This window comes from Phyllopteryx taeniolatus, chromosome 7 (assembly GCF_024500385.1).
Source record: "Phyllopteryx taeniolatus isolate TA_2022b chromosome 7, UOR_Ptae_1.2, whole genome shotgun sequence".
Lineage (NCBI taxonomy): Eukaryota > Metazoa > Chordata > Actinopteri > Syngnathiformes > Syngnathidae > Phyllopteryx > Phyllopteryx taeniolatus.
In genome coordinates this window covers 17,902,227-17,925,761 of record NC_084508.1, presented here as the reverse complement: position 1 = coordinate 17,925,761, position 23,535 = coordinate 17,902,227, and the positions used below count along the sequence as shown (strand labels likewise).

Below are 23,535 nucleotides of genomic sequence, written 5' to 3'. Positions count from 1 at the left end.
CTCAACACATTTTTTAAATGTTCACATAATATCCATCATTTTTGATGTGGTGAGTATAGCCGGTTATGTCACTTACTGTACTGTCGTTCGTGCAAGTGTTCAAAGATGGTTCAATTCCTGGCCTCTTACTGTATGATGCTAAGAAATATGGTTTCCGGTATAGAATCCCAATTTCGTTGCACATAGTCCAGCCCACATATCAAAATAAGTATTGCGTTAACCACTTTTAATGTTATTTTTGTTGTTGTTGTTGTGTCCGCACAGTTTAAGAGGATGCTAAACCGAGAACTGACTCAACTATCGGAAGCCAGTCGCTCAGGGAATCAGGTGTCAGAGTTCATCGCCAATACCTTCCTTGGTGAGTTTTCACACAAAGCTGAAATAACAAAAGAAACACAAGCAATAATATGACATCATTGGTATCATATAAACACTAAGAAAAAAAATTACTTTACGTAATTTAATCCGTGTTAACAAATATAAAAGTTGCTGTTCAATGCAAATCATGTACAGTACTGTGCAAAAGTCCCCACTAGCTTTGTTTTTATAAACATTTCAGAGCATTAATTTTGTCGTTATAAACCAGTAAATAGCAGGGCAAATACACTTGGCAAAATTATGCAAAAACTACAAAACCAATATCCTCAAACCTTCGTACAGGGGTGGTATATGAGACAAGGAAGAAAGAACACAAAACTGGTGATAATCTAACTAATGAAACTGTCTACTCATCAGAATCATAATGGCACCTCTCATCAGTTTGTCATCCTCCATGAACCTGGAGATAGCCTGCTAACTAACTGACAAATAGGCAAACCAACACAAATGCTGTACAGTGCTCTATGAATTGTTTTCATTTTTATTATCAGTTGGGCTTTTGTGAAGGTCTGCTCTATACTGAGACGTTATAGTTAGTGTTCCCTCGCTATATGAGGGTTCACGTATTGCACATTCAGTGCATTGGATTTTTTTTCATATTCATATCACGCATAATTCACCATATCGCGGGATTATTTTTGTATATGGCATAGTATTTTATTTTTGTGGTAAATGAAATGCTTTCTAGTGTCAACATTAAAACTGTAAAAAAGAAACGAGAAAAATTAAACCACATATTACAGGAATAAAATGTACATAGTGTGCAATACTGCTGTGCCTTACTGTATGTTTAAGAGTGTAAAAGGTTTTTAAGAGTATGGAAAGTGTTTATAAAAGTATGGTAGTGGTTGATAGGAGTGTGAGGAAGATTAATACGTTTCTGGGGAGGTTCATACAGCTTTACAATATGCACATATAAGGCAAAAATATGTGGTCCCTACTTTGCGGGTTTCACCTTTTGCAGGGGAATTTACTATTGATAAACGTGGGATTACTGTATTCAGTATATGGTCATTGTAGCATTAATAACACAACAATTTTAATGGTGGCCAAAGAATTTTTCATGAACAAAGCTCAGTTTTATTTTTTATTTAACAAACAAAATATATCAGTGATGCCTAAAGTGTAACATTAGAATAGTCTTCATCACGGTGAGAATTAAGAATATTCTTCAATTGTGCCTATATGCTGTGTCTGAAGGGAGAAAATAGTATCATTTAAACATTTTAAATCCAAGGTTCGAAGAAGAAAGGTAAATATCAGAACAGATCTGGATTGGAATACGGAGATTATTTCTAAATGAGAGCTGGGAGAAGAAAATTGCTTCTTATGCAGACAGAGAGCACCAGGATTATTTTCCTACCCTAAAAAAAGGAGGCACCGTGACAGACAGCATTCTCGGACACATTGTGTGGCGTTGTCGTAGCAACAGGGTGCAATATTATTAGAGGGCATGTTGCATCAATAGAAGAATCATTCTACATCAGCCCTGGTGGGAGGATGGCGGTTGAGCTGAATAAGGAGGGAGCCGTCAATCAAGCAGTGTTTTGATATGGATGCCTCGACTTCAAGCCTGGCTGTGCTCGGAGATGACCACCATGGTTTCTGGTGTGAGAAAAAGAAGGCACTATGAGAGAGGTGAGCGGGGCCACACAGCTGCTTATGTGATGCCAACACTCTGGTTGCTGTGCATCCTTGTGGTGCCATGTGTTTTTCTAGGCTTGGGTTTGCAAGGTATTTGATTGTTCTTATAAATATAAGGCATCCTTCGTAAATACCGCACAGCTTACGTGGATGTGATCTTAGGCTGGTTGTCCAATCTTGCGACTCCAGTTTGGCACATGGAATATTTTTTCTCCATATGTATATAAAAAAAAAAACACGCAAAAAAAAAACTGATGAGTCACTTTGGACACGCATGTGCCTATGGGAACAGCATCTTTGTGTCAATGATGCGTTCTTTTTATTATTATCATCTTTTTGCATAAAAGGATGACAAGCTGTACTCACTGGGGACAAAAAAAATGACAAACTGTATATTAAATCCCAAATCCAATAAAAATGCTAACTTATGAATCAGTTTACTGAACATCACTTTCTGCTGCTGTTTACACAATCCATCCATTAATTTTCCGTACCGCTTGCTCTCACTAGGGTCGCGGGCGTGCTGGAGCCTATCCCAGCTATCTTTGGGCGAGAGGCAAACTGAACTCTTCGCCAGCCAATCGCAAGGCACATATAAACAAACAACCATTCGCACTCACATTCACATCTACGGGAAATTTAGAGCATAGAATTTAGAGTCTTCAATTAACCTACCATGCATGTTTTTGAGATGTGGGAGGAAACCGGTGTACCCGGAGAAAACCCACTCAGGCACGGGGAGAACATGCAAACTCCACACAGGCGAGGCAGGATTTGAACCCAGGTCCTCAGAACTGTGAGGCAGATTTGCTAACCAGTCTTCCACCGTCCCGGCCACACAATCCATATACATGTTAATAATGTAACGAATACTCCAAAGAACAATGGTAGATTGGATTAGACTCTACTTATTACTTTCGTATTCACACAGTATACTGTATATTATAAACACCGAGTTAAACATATGATTTTTTTTGTCTGTATTACACCTTGGCTTTATTTGAATCCTTTCATTGAAGAATATAGGCTATACAGCTATACAGTCTTTTTTGTTGTTGTTGATTGTTGATTAGGATTGGGAGGTTTTGGTTTTGAGCAAAGTGGAGAAACACCTTGCTATTTAACAATATTGTGACCCACATTTGAGGTGCGGTGTCAGAAAGAGAATTTGAGGGGAATATGTCTGGCATACTGTCTGGAGAAGAAGTGTAAATCGCAGTTTATTTCCCTGCTAAATGCAAAAATATTTCAACAATTCACAACATACATGGTTAGAACAAAAATCACAGATCAAGTAATTGACATGTACTGTACTCAACATGTGTGCCTGCACTCAACATGGACATGAATGCCATACCAATGTCGGCTTTTAACTGTTTTATCCTGGTTTAGATTTTTTTTCTTTCTTTTTATTGGGGGAAAAAATTTGGTTGCATAAGTGTGAATGAAATGTTTCTTTCTGAAATGAACATAGGTTAAAGAATATAATCACAGCAAACTCATTGCGGTATTTAACAAGGTGACTTCCTTTGGTTGCTCTCTGACTGAATATGTGACCTTTTTTCTGAATGGATCCAGTAGACATTCATCTTGTTCATCTTCGGGTTCAATCCCTGGCCCCGCCTGTGTGGAGTTTTCATGTTCTCCCCGTGCCTGTGTGGGTTTTCTCCGGGCACTCCGGTTTCCTCGCACATCCCAAAAACATGCATTAATTGAAGACTCTAAATTGCCCGTAGGTGTGACTGTGCGTGCGAATGGTTGTTAGTTTGTATGTGCCCTGCGATTGGCTGGCAACCAGTTCAGGGTGTACCCCGCCTCCTGCCCGATGATAGCTGGGATAGGCTCCAGCACGCCCGCGACCCTAGTGAGGAGAAGCGGCTCAGAAAATGGATGGATGGATGGATGAAAATAGAAGTGAAAAAAAATATGTTGTAAAACAGGCCCAGGGATTACATTTATACAAACACACAACTGTTTGTATGTCCTGGATGATTACTTATGTACATGGAATTTATGGAATTACAACAGCATAGGCCACCTGAGGACGTGTTGCAGCTTCATATTTTCAAAAGCAGCACAATTTTAGTACATATACGTTGCAGGTACAATTCTACAATCTATACTGTTCTTATTGCAGAGAAACAACATGATGTGGAAATCTTGTCTCCACCGCCTAAGGAGAAGGAGAAGAAGAAGAGGCCCATGTCACAGATCAGTGGTGTGAAAAAGGTCACACAGAGCCCCAGCCTTGCATCTACCTGCGTCCCTCGTTTTGGAGTCAACACCCCACAGGAGAATCTGCTGGCCAGCGTGCGTCTACAAACAGAAAAACACACAGAAGGAAAGAAAACGTGTTATACATGTCATGTTTCACTTCCTCAGGAGATTGAGGACCTTAACTGTTGGGGTCTGGATGTATTCAAGATAGCAGAACACTCTGGAAACCGCCCTTTGACGGTTATCATGTTCTCCATCTTCCAGGTAGGAACACTGACATGAAGTTGAACCTACTGAAAGAATTAAGAGTTACAGTGACCCCCGCAGGTGATACGTTCAACCTCAAATATGCAATACCTTATTAAAACTTTTTTTTTTACACCTTGCACATGCTTTAAACACATTTAAACTAATTTAAACACACTCAAAATATTTCTTAGCGAAGTGATTCCCAACCAGTGTGCGAAGTGTACTGTGGGAAATTCTTCCAATTTTACTAACTTGGTCCCCCATTTTTTTTTAAACTACAAATAATGTATCTTTCAGCTGGGATAGGCTCTAGCACGCCTGCAACCCTCGTGAGGATAAGCACTACGGAAATTGAATAAAATGGATAATGTATCTTTGTTCATCAATCTGTATAGTGACAGGCAGAACAATTCAATGTTCTCCCACTAGATGGCAGAAAGTACATAATTAACTTGTGTATTCAATTTTTGTGACATTTGTCTGGTGGTGTGCTATTTTTTTCCTAATGTAAAATATTTGCCTTGGCTCTATAAGGTTTGGGAAACAATGCCTTAGCGCTTGTTCTCACTCCCTCGCTGTCAGGAAATTAGAGACTGTTTAATAACATCATCAAGAGGAAATGAAAAGAAAACTCGAGCTTGCAGAGTTCTCCAAATAAGATGCAAAGCGTGCAAACTGCTACTTTAACACACAAGGAATAGCAACACATACAGTAAAAACTGAGAATACAAAATTTGTCTGCTCTGTGGGAACAATGACTATTACTGCATCTTAGTAGGTAACTTTCAGTGTCTCTGCTTCTGGATGTACATCCAGTAGACCTCAGTGCTGCCCAGCATGATGCAACACAGCATTGTATGACACTGAAGGAGCGCAATTCTCAATTGACTGTTTTCTGTAAAAGCCCATTTTTAAAAAAGCAAACGCTTAGAAATCTGCGATATAGCGGCAGCTCGAACAGTGAACCGCCGGGGGCTGACTACTGTGATGGTTGTTTGTGTTTTATACTGTTTGCAAACCAACCTGGATCTCTGAGTTGTCAAGATAGTTAACATGACCCTTCCCTTTTGATCCCGCCAGGAGCGAGACCTTTTAAAAACGTTTAGGATCCCGATTAACACCTTCATCACCTTCATGATGACCTTAGAGGACCATTACCATGCTGATGTAGCTTATCACAACAACATCCATGCAGCTGATGTTGTGCAGTCCACACACGTGCTCCTGTCTACCCCTGCTCTAGAGGTGAACTGTGTGATGATTTGGAATCAGATGTAATTAATACTTACAATTCAATATGAGTAAGCCGTTTCCAATACTTTGTGTTTGCCCATTTCTTTCCAGGCTGTATTCACAGATTTAGAGATCATGGCTGTTTTGTTTGCCAGCGCCATTCATGATGTTGACCACCCAGGCGTCACGAACCAGTTCCTAATAAACACAAGTAGGTCTTCTGCATTTTGTATCTGTATTTAGGTGAAAAAACATGAATGAGATCAGGATACTGTTTGACTGACAATGTCAGAGTGGTATACATTTGATATTTTGGTTGGGTCTGAAAACTTTGTTGAGTGAGTCTCCTTTTTTTTTTTTTAAACCTGTCCTGTTTGGCTATTAGGTCAAGCATAATGGATAATCTGTATCCCTTTTATGGCAGAACTGTTTTACTGTGCCACAGTGGAGTTTTTATACTGCCACTGTGGTTCTTTTTATTCTGTTAGACAGTGAGAAGATAACTACATTATAATAAAGGAAGAGAATGTGAGTGTGTTAGCGTAACTTGTGTGTTGAGTGAGTTTCCTTGTCACATTTTTGAAGAAGCTTCCACCATTTCCCTCACAGGTTCTGAGTTGGCATTAATGTACAACGATGCCTCAGTGCTAGAGAACCATCACCTCGCTGTGGGCTTCAAACTGCTCCAAGAGGACAACTGTGACATCTTCCAAAACCTCAGCAAGAAACAACGTGACTCCCTCCGCAAGATGGTGATAGACATGGTGAGACTTTGTGCATTATCGTATTTTATCAGTTCGTGAGATAACCTGTATGCAACGTACCAAAGCTGTTCTTTGCTACAATCAATGAACAAATAATGCTTACAAGGGCACCTCGACAGTAGTCAGAAAGCAGCCTTTTTTTGTTGTTGTTGTTGTTGTCTGCAGCAGGACTTGAATTGGTTCCAAAGACCAAGTCCTTACAGATTAGCTACTGCCAGACCATTAAAAAAAATATCATTTTAATGACACCGTATATACAAACCCCAATTCCAATGAAGTTGGGATGTTGTGTAAAACTAAATAAAAACAGAATACAATGATTTGCAAATCCTTTTCAACCTATATTTGATTAAATACACTACAAAGACAAGAATTTTAATGTTCAAACTGTTATTATTGTTGTTGTTTTTTTTTGCAAATATTCTCTCATTATGAATTTGAGGCCTCAAACAAATTCCAAAAAAGATGGAACAGGTGTTACAAAAGACTGGGAAAGTTGAGGAATCCTAAAAAAAACCCACCTTTTTGGAACATTCCACAGGTGAACAGGTTAATTGGAAACAGTTGAGTGTCATGATTGTATATAAAATGAGAATCCCCAAAAGGTTGAGTAGTTCACAAACAAGGATGGGGCAAGGTTCACCGCTTTATGAACAACGGCGTGAGAAAATAGTCCAACACTTTAAGAATGTTTCTCAACGTATATTTGCAAGGAATTTAGGGATTTCATCATTTATGGTGTGTAATATCGTCAAAAGATTCAGAGAATCTGGAGAAATCTCTGCACAAGTGGCAAGGCCGAACACCAACATTGTGTGCCCGTGACCTTTGATCCCTTAAGCAGCTCTGCATAAAAACTGGCATCATCAGAATCAGAATCAGAATCATCTTTATTTGCCAAGTATGTCCAAAACACACAAGGAATTTGTCTCCGGTAGTTGGAGCCGCTCTAGTACAACAGAACACTTTGGAGACAGAGACATTGACAAAAAACAATTGTGCAAAAAGATGCAGAGTCCTCTAGCACTTAGAGCAGTTCGAATGACTAATATTGCAATAGTCCGATGCAATGACCATTGTGCAAAGGGCGCTGAGACTTCAAGGCTTGTATGCGGTTTAAAGTGACGAGTAGTGCGATAATCTGGGACAATGTTGGTTGTGCAAATGTTACAGATACTCCTCAATCAGTGTGCAAATGGAGCAGATGCTACTCTGGCATGAGTGGCCAGTATATGCAAATAGTGCAGCATGGCGAGACAACTACAGTGAGTGCACGAGTAATACATAATTGGCCCCACAGAAATGTGACAACGAACTCAAGTCAAAAAATTGCCAGCTTGTTGTAATGGAATTATAAATTAGCTGTTTAAGAAGTTGATCGCAAGAGGGAAGAAGCTGTTGAAATGTCTACTAGTTCTAGTTTGCATTGATCGGTAGCGCCTACCTGAGGGAAGGAGCTAGAAGAGCTGGTGACCGGGGTGCGGAGGGTCCGAGAGGATTTTGCACGCCCTTGTCTTAGTTCTGGCAGCGTGCAAGTCCTCAATGGTGGGTAGGGGGGTACCGACAATCCTTTCAGCAGTTTTGATTGTCCGTTGCAGTCGGAGTTTGTCCTTTTTTGTAGCAGCACCAAACCAGACTGTGATGGAAGAACACAGGACTGATTCGATGACCGCTGTGTAGAACTGTCTCAGCAGCTCCGGTGGCAGGCCGTGCTTTCTCAGAAGCCGCAGGAAGTACATCCTCTGCTGGGCCTTTTTGAGGACGGAGTTGATGTTGGTCGCCACTTCAGGTCCTGAGAGATTGTAATTCCCAGGAACTTGAAGGTTGACACAAGGCAGCTGGAAAACGTGAAGGGCAGCTGTGGCGAAGGATGCCTCCTGAAGTCCACGATCATCTCTACAGTCTTGAGCGTGTTCAGCTCCAGGTTGTGTTGGCCGCACCACAGCTCCAGCCGCTCCGCTTCCTGTCGATATGCAGACTCGTCACCGTCCTTGATGAGGCCGATGACAGTGGTGTCATCTGCAAACTTCAGGAGTTTGACAGTTGGGTTCGCTGAGGTGCAGTCGTTCTTGTAGAGAGAGAAGAGCAGCGGAGAGAGGACACAACCTTGGGGCGCCCCAGTGCTGATGCTGCGTGTGGATGAGGTGGCCTCCCCCAGCCTGACCTGCTGTGTCCTGCCCGTCAGAAAGCTGTAAATCCACTGGCAGATGGCAGGTGAGACGCTGAGCTGGAGAAGCTTGGATGAAAGGAGTTCAGGGATGATGGTGTTGAACGCTGAGCTGAAGTCCACGACCAGGATCCTCGCGTAGGTCCCTGCACTGTCGAGGTGTTTTAGGATCAAGTGCAGTCCCATGTTGACTGCATCATCCGCAGACCTGTTCGCTTGGTAGGCAAACTGCAGGGGGTCCAGCAGGGGACCTGTGACACTCTTGAGGTGGTCCAGCACGAGACGTTCAAAGGACTTCATGACCACAGATGTCAAAGCGACGCCTGTAGTCATTCAGACCCGAGATTGCAGGTTTCTTGGGGACTGGAATGATGGTGGAGCGTTTGAAACAGGATGGAACTTCGGACATTTCCAGAGATCTATTGAAGATCTGAGTGAAGACTGGAGCGAGCTGGTCCGCGCAGACTTTGAGGCAGGATGGGGACACATGGTCCGGGCCTGCCGTTTTGTTAATCTTCTGTTGTTTGAAGATGCGTCTCACATCCTGTTCATGGATGGTTAACGCAGAAGTCAGACGTGTGATTGTGGTCGCGGGTGCGACCGGGTGGGTGTGTGGTGTGAAACTGTCCTTTTCAAATCTGCAGTAGAAGGTATTCAAGTCGTTGGCTAGTGTGCTATTGTTCTCAGCTTGGGGGGATCGTCGCTTGTAATTAGTCAGCGATTGGAATCCATGCCAGACTGATTTAGAGTCGTTTTCGCTAAACTGTTTTTCCAACTTTGCTGCATGGTTCCTCTTTGCAATGTTAATTTCTTTACTCAACTGGTTTCTAGCTCGATTATACAGGGCCCTGTCCCCGCTCTGATATGCGTCCTCCTTAGCTTGGCGAAGCTGCTTAAGTTTAGCAGTGAACCACGGCTTATTGTTGTTGAATGTGCGAAATGATTTTGTTGGTACACAGACCTCTTCACAGAAACTGATATAGGATGTGACAGTGTCCGTATATTCATCCAGGCTGCCAGCTGAATTTTCAAAGACACTCCAGTCTGTGCAGTCTAAACAGCTTTGAAGTTCCATCTTGGCTTCATTGGTCCACTTTTTGACTGTTTTCACAGTAGGCTTCGCACATTTAAGTTCTTGCCTGTACGTCGGTATTAAGTGAATTAAGCAGTGATCAGACGAGCCCAGGGCGGCACGAGGTATAGCACGGGATGCGTTTTTTACCGTAGTGTAGCAGTGGTCTAAAGTATTATTTTCCCTGGTAGGACAGTCGATATGCTGCTTGTATTTAGGGAGTTCGTGGTTGAGTTTAGCTTTGTTAAAGTCCCCGAGAATAATGAGGGGTGAGTCTGGGTGTTTTTTTTTCAATTTCGTTGACTTGTTCGGCGAGCGTTAGCAATGCGGCGTTCGTGTTAGCTTGAGGCGTTATATAGACTCCAGCCAGTATGAATGATGCGAACTCACGTGGCGAGTAGAATGGTTTACAGTTTAAGAATAGCGACTCCAAATGCGGGTTGCAGTGTGTGCTGAGCACCGTGACGTCCGTACACCATTTTTCGTTGATATAGAGGCATATCCCGCCGCCCTTTGTTTTCCCCGATGATTCCATGTCGCGGTCCGCTCGATGAATGTGGAAGCCGGGAAGCATTACGGCGCCATCGGGTACAACGTCGCAAAGCCAGGTCTCCGTGAAGCACATGGCCGCGGAACGTCCGAAGTCTTTACTGGTCTTTAACAGAAGATGAAGCTCGTCCATTTTGTTGGGTAGGGAGCGTACATTCGCGAGGTGGATCGACGGGAACGCCAATCTGTGTCCTCTCTTGCGGAGTTTCACCTGAATGCCGGCTCGCTTCCCTCTGTGGCGCCGCTTCCGTCTCCATGAGCCGAAAACCGCGGACGCCGCTCCGGTGAGTAACTCGGGGAAAAAACTGAGCGGATATTCGAAAGTTGGTGACAGAAAGTCCGGAGTAGCCTCCTTGATGGTTAGCAGGTCTCCCCTTGTGTAAGTGAGTCGTGTAAGGTCTCCAAAGACGGACGAAAAACACAAAAACAAAGACAATACTAGAGAGCCCGTTACCGAGGCGACCACACTGGTAGGCACCATCTTGTAATGGATATTGCCACGTGGACTCAGAAACTCTTCAGAAAATCATTGTCAGTTAACACAGTTTGTCGCTACATTTATAAATGCAAGTTAAAACTTTACCATGCTAAGCGCAAGCCATTTATCAGCAACACCCAGAAACGCTGCCGGCTTCTCCTGGCCTGAGCTCATCTGAGATGGACTGACGCAAAGTGGAAAAGTTTCCTATGGTCTGACGAGTCTACATTTTAACTTGTTTTTGGAAATCATGGACATCGTGTCCTCTAGGTCAAAGAGGAATACGACCACCTGGATTGTTATCAGCGGAAAGTTCAAAAGCCACCATCTGTGATGGTATAGGGGTGTGTTAGTTCCCCTGGCATAGGTCACTTGCACATCTGTGAAGACACCAATAATGCTGAAAGGTACATGCAGGTTTTGGAGTAACATACAGCAGCTGAAATAAGCATTTAACACGTCACCATTTCCAAAGGTGCTACTGACTTGAAAATTTCACCATAAAATTTCACCAGATGTTGGAAACAACCCAAGTAACCCATACATACAAAGAATGTAGGACAAATACCATCAGAAATTAAGTTGTGTGTAATAATTTCAGACAACGATACTTGTCAGAAGTGTAGCTTATTTGCTGCCATAAAGGCTATGATTACTGACTTATGCTGCATAGACAACAGACGCGAAGCAAACGTTTGCCTCTGCGGCTTGGCATTGTAACTATTTGCATTAGCTTTAGCTCGTCGGTAGCTGGGGTGGTGCAAAATAGTGTGCAACAAGCATTCCCTCGTCGTACCCGAACAGCGGAAAGCAGGGAGGTGAGGCGGCTGTTCGAAGTGGTTACGCCGTATTTTCTTCTTGTTTGTTTTTTACAATATAGTGTACATGAACACACGCTGAACTGCGGTTTTTGCTTGCCTCTTAACAACATCCTGTTTCGGCCATATTATTTAGGTGACAAAAATCTTTCGGTCCGAAACCAAAAATGCACATTTGGGCCATTTTCGGACGAAATATTTTCAGTGGTCGAAAATTCGGTCCATCACTAATTGTAATGTATCTGCTCTGATTTTGTCATCAGGTGCTAGCCACAGATATGTCCAAACATATGAACTTCTTGGCAGACATGAAGACAATGGTGGAGACCAAGAAAGTGACCAGTTTAGGAGTTCTGCTGCTTGACAACTATTCGGACCGAATCCAGGTTAGAGTGCCTCCTGTTGACGCAAAACACAGGAGGTTTGCAATTGTTGCAAGAACAGGGCTGTTTTTCACACAAAATGGCAAAATGTAACTGCAGTGTAACATCATCTTAAAATGCTTTTGCTACCCAGAATATCTAATAATACTGTACTTTAAGTATAAATACAATATATTCTATGATTGTTCATGCACTCACTGTTTTATCACATTGCACAATTTGCATACTGTTCTTGATTACTACAGGCGACTCGTGTTTGAGAACTCCGCACCAGTTGCACAATTGTCACTGTACCAGATCATCACAATATTACTCACTTTAAATTGCTCTAAATTGCTGAAGACTGGCTGGCACGGTGAACGACTGGTTAGCACATCTGCCTCACAGTTCTGGGGACCGGGGTTCAAATCCCGCCCCAGCCTGTGTGGAGTTTGCATGTTCTCCCCTTGCCTGGGTGGGTTTTCTCCGGGCACTCCGGTTTCCTCCCCATCCCCAAAACATGCGTGGTAGGTTGATTGAAGACTCTAAATTGCCCGTAGGTGTGAATGTGAGTGCGAATGGTTGTTTGTTTCTATGTGCCCTGCGATTGGCCGGCGACCGGTTCAGGGTGTACCCCGCCTCCCGCCCGAAGATAGCTGGAATAGGCTCCAGCAGGCCGCGACCCTAGTGAGGAGAAGCGGTAAAGAAAATGCAAATGTATTTTTTTTTTTGTCATCATGTTTATGTCCAGCTATCTCTTTGTCAGCGTTATTGGTTTAGAGTGGGTCTAGAAAAAGATTAGAAGACTAAATTAAAAACTTCCTGTTTCCCGATATCTACTTTTTAAATCCATTTGTCCTCCAGGTTCTTCAGAACATGGTTCATTGTGCCGATCTGAGCAACCCAACCAAGCCTCTGGAGCTGTACCGTCAGTGGACGGACCGCATTATGGTGGAATTCTTCACACAGGGAGACAGGGAACGCGCTAAGGGCATGGAGATCAGTCCCATGTGTGACAAACACAACGCCTCCATTGAAAAGAGCCAGGTAACACCCACTTATACATGCTTTGAAATTGGGAGCAAACCGAGCTGACGTCTTTTTCTTTTCTTTTAAATACTTGTGCTTACAATGAGCTTAGGAAAAACAACTTTAAATGTTGCTTGTGTTGGAGATTCACCCCCAAAAAACATGTTAAGATTGAAGACTGAACATTTTGTATTTGTGCTACATCCCACAAAACCACTCGCACAATTTAAACCAGTATCCGATTTAATCCAACATAAGAGCTGTATTACGAATTCCCTGTCAGAGGGGGTATGTTAAGACTATCTTGTGTTTGTTTGCAGTGATGTAGAACTGTACTGCATCATATTATAAAAAGTTTTGTTATTCCTCCCATGTAGTCAAAATAAGGTAACCAAACATTTCAAACAGTTCTACACAACTTAGTACAACCCCAATTGCAATGACGTTGGGACGTTGTATTAAACAGAATACAATGATTTGCAAATCATGTTCGACCTATATTTAATTGAATACACTACAAAGACAAGATATTTAATGATCAAACTGATAAACTTGATTGTTTTTAGCAAATAATCATTAACTTAGAATTTTATGGCTGCAACACGTACCAAAAAAGATGGGACAGGGTCATGTTTACCACTGTGTTACACAGAACAGTTTTACACTTTGCGTCAGTCCATCTTGGATATCCTTTACACATTGATGTCGGTTTTTGATGCAGTGCCGCCTGAGGGATCAGAGGTCTCAGGCATTCAATATTGGTTTTCGGCTTTGCCGAATCTCCAGATTCTAGGAACCTTTTGATGATATTATGGACTGTAGATGATGAAATCCCTAAATTCCTTGAAATTGTACATTGAGGAACATTGTCCTGAGACTGTTTGACTATTTTCTCATGCACTTGTTCACAAAGAGCTGAACCTCGCCCCATCTTTGCTTGTGAATGACTGAGCAATTCAGGGAAGCTCCTTTTATACCTAATCATGGCACCCACCTGTTCCCAATTATCCTGTTCACCTGTGGGATGTTCCAAACAGGTGTATGATGAGTATTCCTCAACTTTCTCAGTCTTTTTTTTTACACCTGTGCCAGCTTTTTTGGAACGTGTTGCAGCCATAAAATTCTAAGTTAATGATTATTTGCTAAAAACAATAAAGTTTATCAGTTTGAACATTAAATATCTTTTCTTTGTAATGTATTCAATTAAATATAGGTTGAACATGATTTGCAAATCATTGTATTCTGTTTTTATTTCTGTTTAACACAACGTACCAACTTCATTGGAATTGGGGTTGTATGTACAGTATACTACTCACAAAAAGTTGAGGTCAAGAAAGGTTCACCTGTAAAGTTCCTTGGTGCATTTTAGGCTCATCCTAAAGTCTCACCCGAAAGCCAAATATTTTTGTGAGTAGGGCATTGTTAAATTAATAGCTCTCTGATAGTGTTTGATACAGCTCATGATTTTCAGTGTCAATGTATGTGTTGTCATCGCAGATATTTTTCATGTCTCTCATTTGTAGGTGGGCTTCATTGACTACATTGTCCACCCTCTGTGGGAGACCTGGGCGGACTTGGTGCACCCTGATGCTCAGGACATCCTGGACACCCTGGAGGACAACAGAGAGTGGTACCAGAGCATGATCCCACGCAGCCCCTCACCTTCTAGTCCTGACGAGTCCCACGATGAGCTCCGACCGGGAGGAAGTCTGGAAGGGCCAAACCCTTCAACCGGGGTAGGCGGGGACAAGTTCCAGTTTGAACTGACACTGGAGGAAGAAGAGGAGGAGGATGACGAATTGGATTCTGACCTAGAGAGTCCACTCGAGGATGACCCCCAGTTGGGGATGGAGCGGCACCAGGACTCGTCCTCCCCCTCGATATCCCCAGACCCGCGCAGCAGGTACCGCCCTCCTTCACCTCATCTGTCACGGCCCACCAGTCTGACGCTGCAGAGCCCACACCCTCACAGGACGACAACCTCGCCCAGCCAGGAGGAAGCTAAAAGTGAGGATGACAGTGCCCCCTATCTGCATGAAGGCACATAGCAACCAGCACAACCTGCCTTGCCAAAGAGACAAACAGCAGCACTGAGAGGAAGGCAGGGCAGGCCCTTACCTACCAAAAGTCTGTAAAATCACCACAGTCCCTTTACACTGGAGACAGCCTCTCTGTAGACAGAGGGGTGACCCCCCTCTTTTTAATTTCATATTTATATTGGCCTCTCTTTGGGTTCCTACTAAGTCTGTTGTTTCCCACCCTGCTTTGGGAGCTTCAAAAAGAGTGACTCCCTCCCAAAACAAAAGGTAACAGAGATGTCTTCCTCTCAAATAACTAACTTTTGGACGTGAGCAAGTGAGAGTTGCAGTGGTATGACAGGGTCTTGGAAATGATTTTGCACCATTTTAAAACAGAAAAAACATTATCTAATCTTGTGAAAATCTGATTTTTATTGAAAGATTTTGAGGTGAATTGATGGACCTAAACCTCAGGGTATGAAGAGAAACAAAATGAATGTAGCATGGATGTTGTTGTTGTGCATACCCTAAAGTCATTCGAATTTACCTCTATCTACACATGACTGGTACTTGTCTAACCAGTTGAAACCCTTTAAATTAGGCACCTAAAGCAATCAAATATTAGACCAGCTTGTAGCGCCACAGATTGAGCACTGAAGACACCACCTGTAGTCTAAACTGCATCCTTTTTTTTTTTTTTTAACCTGAGATTAATTTATATGGTGCCCTTTTTTCAAACTTATGATGTAACAATTTTTGATCATCCATTTGCTGGTCTTTATGTCGTGAAAAACATTTTTATTTTATCAGGATGGATCCAATCCTCAGTAGCACTTTACTATTTCTGTCGCTTAGCTCTTCGAAGGCGTTACAAAGGGCTTCACCTACTATAGGCCTACACTTCATAAATGCAGTACAAGTTACCTAAAGATGGGAAGGAAAACATTCTGTTGATTTGGAAGTTAAACTAGATTGAACATCTCTACAGTGAGTTCTAGGTTAAAACACGCTTTCAGGGATAAAAAAGATAAATGTCCCATCTATGGAAAAAATGAACCAAAAGCTTTTTCGGACCTTCACCAAGCGTGAGCACAGGGCAGTATCTTGTCTTAAATAGGGATGCGTATTTGACAACACTTCCTTGATTGGCCATTCATAAAATAATTCAGTGTTATCCTTGGTCTGTCACTTGCAGGTCCAACAAAAGTTGGGGGGTTGTGGGGGGTCCTGGGTCTTACCCTTTATTGGATTCACCCCTCCACAAAGTAGTTTTTTGTGTGTGATCCTGCATAGAAACAATTAGATAAATGCCGCAAGTTTATCAATATATATACCTTTTTCCAACCGATCCGTTTTTTCGTAATGAGGTAATATTGTAGTTTTGCTCATGACAGCTGATTGCATGAAAATACCAAAAACTCAAGGATATATGTCAGTTTTTCTTCCTTGTGGGCCTGCCAGTCCTTAAACCATCATTTGAAACTGGTGCAAATATAGTCCAAAATATTTGATCAGTGACTCAACTATAACTTTGCTTCTATTTTTTTTTTTTTGAAAATGTACATTTTTCTTTGTAAATTGAAAAGAAATAAGTAGCATACATTTTAAAGATTTTCATTGGAAAATGAATATTTTCAGAAGTTCTGCGGTTTGCTCAGGCATACCAACGATTTTTGCAAATTCAGAAACAAATTAAAACTGCTTATTACAAACGTAAAAAGAATGCACATCATAAACTAATGCAGCAACATTGGTGATTCACAGAGTCACTGCCAAAACATTTGGCTTTCAATCTTTCAAAGTTGAATTTATATTTGCCCTCAATGCTTAAAGCTTGGTGTTTTTGCCTTCACCTCTTAACTAAATTCACAACCACAGTGCCTGATTTGTCAGTGAAGAATCAAGTCACCTCAATTGTTTATTGCTTTAAAATTGTTTTCATCAGCGCTGCACATAAATCAAGCCCTCTTCATGTTAAAGGGACTCGATGGCTGCTGATCCTTTAAAGAGTTTTGTAAGCATGATTATGAAAAGAATCAGCCCATCACTATTTCCATTTCACATAGAAAAGGCAGGACCAAATTTCATAAAACAAACCTCAAATAAATTAATGTCCTTATTGCGATTTAAATTTTGATTCTTCAGCCCATATCCAGCCCACAAGTAGCCTACAGAAGTCACTGAAACCATTTGGAAGTGCTTGACTGTGATAACTCTGTGCCATTAGGGGGGAGAGGAAGAAGAAGAAAAAAAAAAAGGAAAAAAAAAAAACCTGCCAGCCTACAATGCTACATTTTTTTTACACTAGAGATTTTAAATGATTGTATCAAATTCATTGACTTTATAGTGATAGTTTCTACCAATGATAGCTCAACTGTATTTAAAATTGGCGATTAGTTTTTGTGCAACTTAGAAGTGCTCCGACTTTCTAATCTGATAGTTGAGACTTAAGAGACTGTGTAGTTTGAGGACTCCTCCTGTCTCTTTGTGTACCAAGTGTGTGTCCATTCTGTAGATGAGCATTTGTGGCCAACAGAGATTTGGGGGAGGTTAACCAGCATTACACACATTTTAGTGCACTTCCTGGTCAGGCAGTGGTAGGAAACAGTAGTCGCAAAGTATTTCATGAAAACAGTATGCTTTATTGATCAGCCTTTTTATTGATCATGTGATTTAGGATGTTGGCCGTGAAAGTTAAAGGATCAATTTGCTGTTTTTTGACACACGACCCACTGGATGTTAAAATGGAAATACTGTATGACTATGCTCGTTTGTTTTTGCTTACCTACAACTGCAACTGTAGGGTGAACCTGAATCAATTGACCACTTTTAATAGTCAAAAACAAACAAACATTTCAGTCTGACTTTCATCAAGTCAAATGGAAAGAATGGACTGAAAGGCTGGTCAGTTAAACTCAGCACTGCGTTTCTTTACATGTAAACACTAGTGCCAAAAAGTATTAAATGTGTTGTTGCTCACTTGTGTTGAGCCCATGCTGCCATCATGTTATTAATGTTGCTCAGGCTATGTCGTGCAAACTTCTCTCATGCTATTTATTCTTCATAAGTCTGTTGAGGGAAAAGTACTGTTAAAAAAAACAAATGTTGACCAGGAATACCATTAAATTGTACGTTTAATCTTATGTTGAGCCTAAAGATCAAATAAGTATGTATACAGCTGATCTGCCACTCACATTTTTGTCAAAGAAAAATTTCTCACTTTAAACCAAATGATGGTCAGGAGTTTAGGGTGTTTTGTGGGGGAAATGCCAATAAATGTGGAAATGTATGTTACCGTCTTTTCATGATTGTCTTATTTACACCATGGGTTAGTATGGCTCCAATGTACTGCATGTTTAAAAATCAATATATGTCAAGTTAATGCAGATGTTTTCAGCAGAAACCTCTGTCAAGTCTGACCGGGGCTCCGTTGCAGGCTGGCGGCCTCACCCCCTGAAATGAGACAGTCACAGCTCAGCAAGACACGATCCAAAAGAATCTCTACAAACATAGCTGAAGTCACCAGCCACTTCATAAGATACTCATGCACAATCAAACAAGAATTATATAAAATGGTTCTGCTCTTATAATATAGTTGCATTTTTGATTGATGCTGTCAGAGAGATTAATTTAATGGGGCTCTAAGCAGATATCTGTTTTTTTTCTCTTCTAAATACATTAAATATGTTTGAAGTGCTGAAAACAGCTAAATTGTTGAGCTATACTGTAGCTTAAGCATGTTTTTCACCGTTTGAATTGTCCTGACATCACGGGCTGGGGCGTATACTTTCTAGCGAGAGTTCCCTCCCCCACTATATAAGGACAAAGTGACGCCATTTCGTTTGGCTGCGCTCAGTTGTGAGTTAGCTGTGCTTAGCTTCCATAAGCCCCATTTATCACTCCAGTTTGCAGTTAGCAAGCTAACGATCGCTACGCCCCAAAAATGGGTCTTAGCTGGATGCCTCAATTTACAGACCAGCTCCGTGGCGTTTTTTTATGCTCTCAAAAAATGAGGAACTAAAAAGCGATGTTGACTTTTGAAAGACAAGCAGATGGCGAGCTGAAAGTCAAACATCACCAGCCAACTCTGCAGTGTGCATTTTACAACGGATAGTTTTGCAAACTTTCACCAAAGACAACATGGCTTCGTGGCTAACTTGATACTAGCGAATGGGGCAGTGCCGACTAACTACCTGGGCTTCCTCCTACCGTCCCGCTGTCTCCAGGTGCCGTGTTGGGCGAGGGTAAGTTGACTTGTGTGCTTATTTTTATGATTATCGTCCACAATAACCATTGACTTTTGAAGTTGAGCCTCCTAACGTGATTTTACATCGTATAAGCTATCATCCCCTCAGTATCTTGGATTGCTTTTGGCGCATCCATTCGACACGCCCAAAGCATTTAAGAGCTGAGAGGTGGCACTTATTAACGTTTTGAAAAAGGATTTTATATATGTGGCGATTCAATATTATTATTCTTTTTGTATTCATTCAAATTTGGTTGGGTTGTTAACATTACTCTTTGTGGTGTGGTGAATTTACATGACATTTTTTGGGCCTACTTAGTTCTACTCTAACAATAGACTTTGTGGTAGTGCTATCCATATATTTAGTGTATTGAGCTCATCAGATTATGCAGATATACCCCTGTATGTACTGTATGTGCATGTTGTGGTGTGTCAGGTTATTTAAGTCACATTGCAGAAAACAGCATTACCAGTAACACAAAAACTATTGTCAGAAATTGTGCTAAAATTACATGAAAGCAAAATTCAGCAACAAAAATAATGGATCCTCTCTCACCTTGTAAAGTTGACAAACCAAATGGAAGAGGGAGGACATGGCCTTATCTTCATACTCCTCTGCGAATTCCTGCCAAATAGTTAATTTGTATTATTTTATGACAACTTATTCACAATCTCATATCAGTTCTTAACTGTAGAGCAGCTAGATGTATGTCGACTAACAGTTTTATTAACACTGATGATTAACTGACCCAAAAATCTCTCTCAGTAATAAAGGTATGTATAACAATTTTTGTTTGTTTAAAACCTTTGAATATTTTGCCTGCAAACAATTGATCATCAGGTTTGACTTGGACTCGCCGAAGCGATTCCAAGTGTGTGTTTGAGTCACTTACCCCTTGAAGGTGACCCAGGGGACGTGCATGTGGGGAGGGCTTAGCGCTCTAGTCAGGACCGCGTTGGAGTGCATCAGTCTTTGGCCCAGACCTCCCCTGACACAAGAATCAACACTGACCCAGGAAATGGCGGTGGCGTGCATCTGAAGACACTACGACGATCACACACGCCATTAACAAAGGGTGGGCAAGGTATGGCCTGTAGGCACATTCATTTAGAGTTTTTTCCCCTAAAATTAGGTATTTAAAATGTATTCACTTTTAGCAAGTAATTAACATTATGTTTTATTAAAGTGGTTAATTAATCGCAATTACATTATAAATACAAAAAGAGTTCTGATTTATATGTATTGATTCTTTTTTTTATATCATTTAAAAATGAATTTTTCAATCCAAAAAATCATTAAATACCACTGATTTGAGTTAACCATTTGTTGTTAAATTGTTTAAACGATTTATAAATAAAATGAAAAATATGCATTTACCCATGTTTTAGTTATTTTGTTAAGTGAGTGAGTTAAATTATAATTCATTATAAATGAAAGACTATCTAATTTTATTATTTTACATGTTTTGATTCCCCCACGCACTCATTTCATTAATTGGTTAATTGATTTGTTGATTGAAAAAGCAAAATGTTTGTTTTATCTTAAATATAAAATAATTATAATTAAATTCATGACAAATATGAAAAAGGTTATTTGATTCAACCAATTAAATAATTGGTTAATTTATTTATTGTAAATATTTAAAGTTACTAAAATTAGTAATGTTATTTTAATGACTTATTATAAATACAATTTCACTAATTTAATTTTTAAAAAGTAATGTAAATTTGAATGAATTATTTTATTAACATTTAAAAAACATTTTTGTATCTAGTCTAGGAATGAGCTAGCCAATCTGTCCATTTTAGAGTAGTACAGTAGTTGAGCCACTTTTCCATTCATTTTGTGCGCGTGCGTGCGTGTCGTGTGTGTGTGTGCGCGCGCTGAGGGGTCGTCAGCGCGTTTTGACGTGACGTCGAACATCGTGTCAATGCAGAGGGCATCTGACGGTCAGCGTTTTATTATTCGGGACCTTTGACGCGATAAGGTCAAAAAGCTCCTCCAATGGGAGAGAGGCTGGCGGAGTGATTTCTCAGTGCTATTTTGGCGGACTTTTACTGTAAATGCCAAGGGGGGGGGGGGGGGGAATGGAGGAAAGCGTAATAAAAGCGCACTATCCCAAACTTTGGGCCAATAGAAAAATAATATAATGAGACGTCTCTGCGGATGGCTTTCAAAGCTCTCTGCCAACATCCTCCGGACTCACGGCTGTGGTGTCCTTGAGCAAGACACCGATACCCCGAAATGCTTCAGCTGCCCCCTGCTCCAGTGTGTTCCACTAACATGTGTATGTGTTCACTGTGATGGGTTAAATGCAGAGAACAAATCTGATGATTATAAATATTTAGGATATAGCTGAACACAAAACTGATGTGTGTATTTTTCAAACGTTTGCATGATCAGTATCGTGTAACTGTGATGATAAATATGATATGGGACTCAGTGAACATTTCAATGTAGATACATTGCTTATTGGTACCAATTTGTTTCTCAGATACATAAATGCGTGTGTGAATGGGTAAACGAGAGGCATGAACTTTGCGCAGGTTGTAGGTTGTTGCTTTATAGTTTAGTCCTTTTACTTGCTTAGTCTATGGGGCAGACCTTCCACATTCAATATGGAATATTATATATATTATATTAAATATATAACCCGCTCCAAGCGTCATTTATTAGACGTCTATGTCCACGCTGACGACATGGCAAGAAAGCTGATGATGAGTTCATGGGGCATCGTTCACTCAACTGTCTTGTTACAATCAAAAAGAAAATGACTCTTCAGTTGGTCCAAAAAAAAAAACATAAACCGGATAATGTTGATATTCTCAGAGCAAACTTGATTATAAGGAGAAAGAGGACTTTTTCATAAAGTTCCAACAAATAATCTGAATGGTGACCACTTAGTTTTGGGATTTACAGGTTGTCGACAAAGACGTCTCTCTACCGATTGGTGGCCACTGGAGGGCGCGCGAGCTGCTGGTTGTTCTGCACTGTTGTTTATTAGCATAAATCCAATCGTGTGCTTTCTCACGCAACACAATCAACTTTATACATCACATAGTCTCATGTCCCATTGAACGGAAACAATTGGTCGTGAGTTTCAAGTTTTATTAGCATCAATTTATGGCGTACCCTACTGTTGATTTGTTAAATTTTTGAAAAAGACCATGAGAAAGCTGTATCGGCCACAGTTTGGTATGTCAGGTCCCAGAAACGTTGAAGACGTGAACTGACACTTTTAAGATAGGAACTGGTTTAACACATTTTCAGTTTTTTTCCCCCCCTTGACGGAGAAATGCCGAAATATTGCATCAATCATAATGATGCTAAGAACACACTCGGAATTCAACAGAAGCTACTTTTAAGGTAAGACAGAACAATTCTACTCTTGTTTTATTTGTTATCCTGTACATGTTGTATTCTGTGTTACACACATTGTTATTAAGGTGGTTCTGTGTATGATGGCCACGAATAGTCACTAAACATTTTTAAACCTGATTAGTGCTGTCGTGTTTTGTAAGCTTGTGTAGGCATCTAGCGGCGAAATTGTGAATTTTTCCACAAAATATACAGTCGTGATGAATGAACCGACGAGTTTAATTTGCTCCACGACCACGCTCGTAACTTAAAACACACATCTCTTACCACCCCCCCCCCCCCCCCCCCCCCCATACACCAAAAGATTGTTGGGGAATTAGTTTTATAACAAGAAAAATAGAACTCCACAGTATTGTACTTTTGAAAAAAAATGTGCAGTACTAAAAATAAATTAAATAAAATGGACATAATTAATTTTGTGCATCATGATTACAGTACATGCTTGCAGTGTTGGGATGATTACTTTTCAAATGTAGTTTGTTACGATTACAAGTTACGCTGTTGAAAATTTAATAGTGTAACTATTTAAATTACTTTCTCAAAGTAATATAACTAATTACATTTGATTATATTTTGAATACTTTTCTTAATTTTGAATGAATGCATCAGCAGTACCCTTAGATGTTTCCTCTAAAAAAGTGGATCAAACCCATAGATCATTATTTTGGAATTAACCATGTTTGTTCTTTACACAAATAATAAACTTGAAAAACTCAAGTCAGTTCAGTTGCAAGTCGAGGTACCACTGTACAGTATTGTACCAATGCACAGGAATGTATTGTAGCCTATACACTTACTAGACTTCATTTCATGCACTTTCAACACTCTTTCTTATTGAGGTTAGTGTTTCCAATTATGTATAATTGCTTTTTCCTCGTATTTTGATCACTTTGGCCAGAATATTAGAAATAGTTCTCCAGTACGATGAAGTG

General features: G+C 40.7%; 1 protein-coding gene and 1 pseudogene across 9 annotated transcripts in view; one reads left to right on the top strand and one right to left on the bottom strand.

Moving 5' to 3' along the window:
* The window catches only part of LOC133481380 (cAMP-specific 3',5'-cyclic phosphodiesterase 4C-like), a 95,202-nt gene extending 76,935 nt beyond the window's left edge, over window positions 1–18,267 (top strand). For 8 of the 9 annotated variants that reach the window (XM_061780627.1, XM_061780629.1, XM_061780628.1 and 5 more), the window contains 9 exons: window positions 265–358; window positions 4,160–4,332; window positions 4,405–4,503; window positions 5,569–5,733; window positions 5,833–5,932; window positions 6,331–6,485; window positions 11,833–11,955; window positions 12,796–12,978; window positions 14,484–18,267. In XM_061780627.1, the coding sequence (XP_061636611.1) occupies window positions 265–358; window positions 4,160–4,332; window positions 4,405–4,503; window positions 5,569–5,733; window positions 5,833–5,932; window positions 6,331–6,485; window positions 11,833–11,955; window positions 12,796–12,978; window positions 14,484–15,008 (1,617 nt within the window). In that variant the 3' untranslated portion in view covers window positions 15,009–18,267. The remainder of the gene's footprint in view (window positions 1–264; window positions 359–4,159; window positions 4,333–4,404; window positions 4,504–5,568; window positions 5,734–5,832; window positions 5,933–6,330; window positions 6,486–11,832; window positions 11,956–12,795; window positions 12,979–14,483) is intronic. The other variant, XM_061780634.1, reaches the window with a different exon arrangement.
* Window positions 18,268–18,274: 7 nt separating this feature from the next.
* Window positions 18,275–21,148, bottom strand: LOC133480912 (gamma-interferon-inducible lysosomal thiol reductase-like; annotated as a pseudogene).
* Window positions 21,149–23,535: the final 2,387 nt, after the last annotated feature.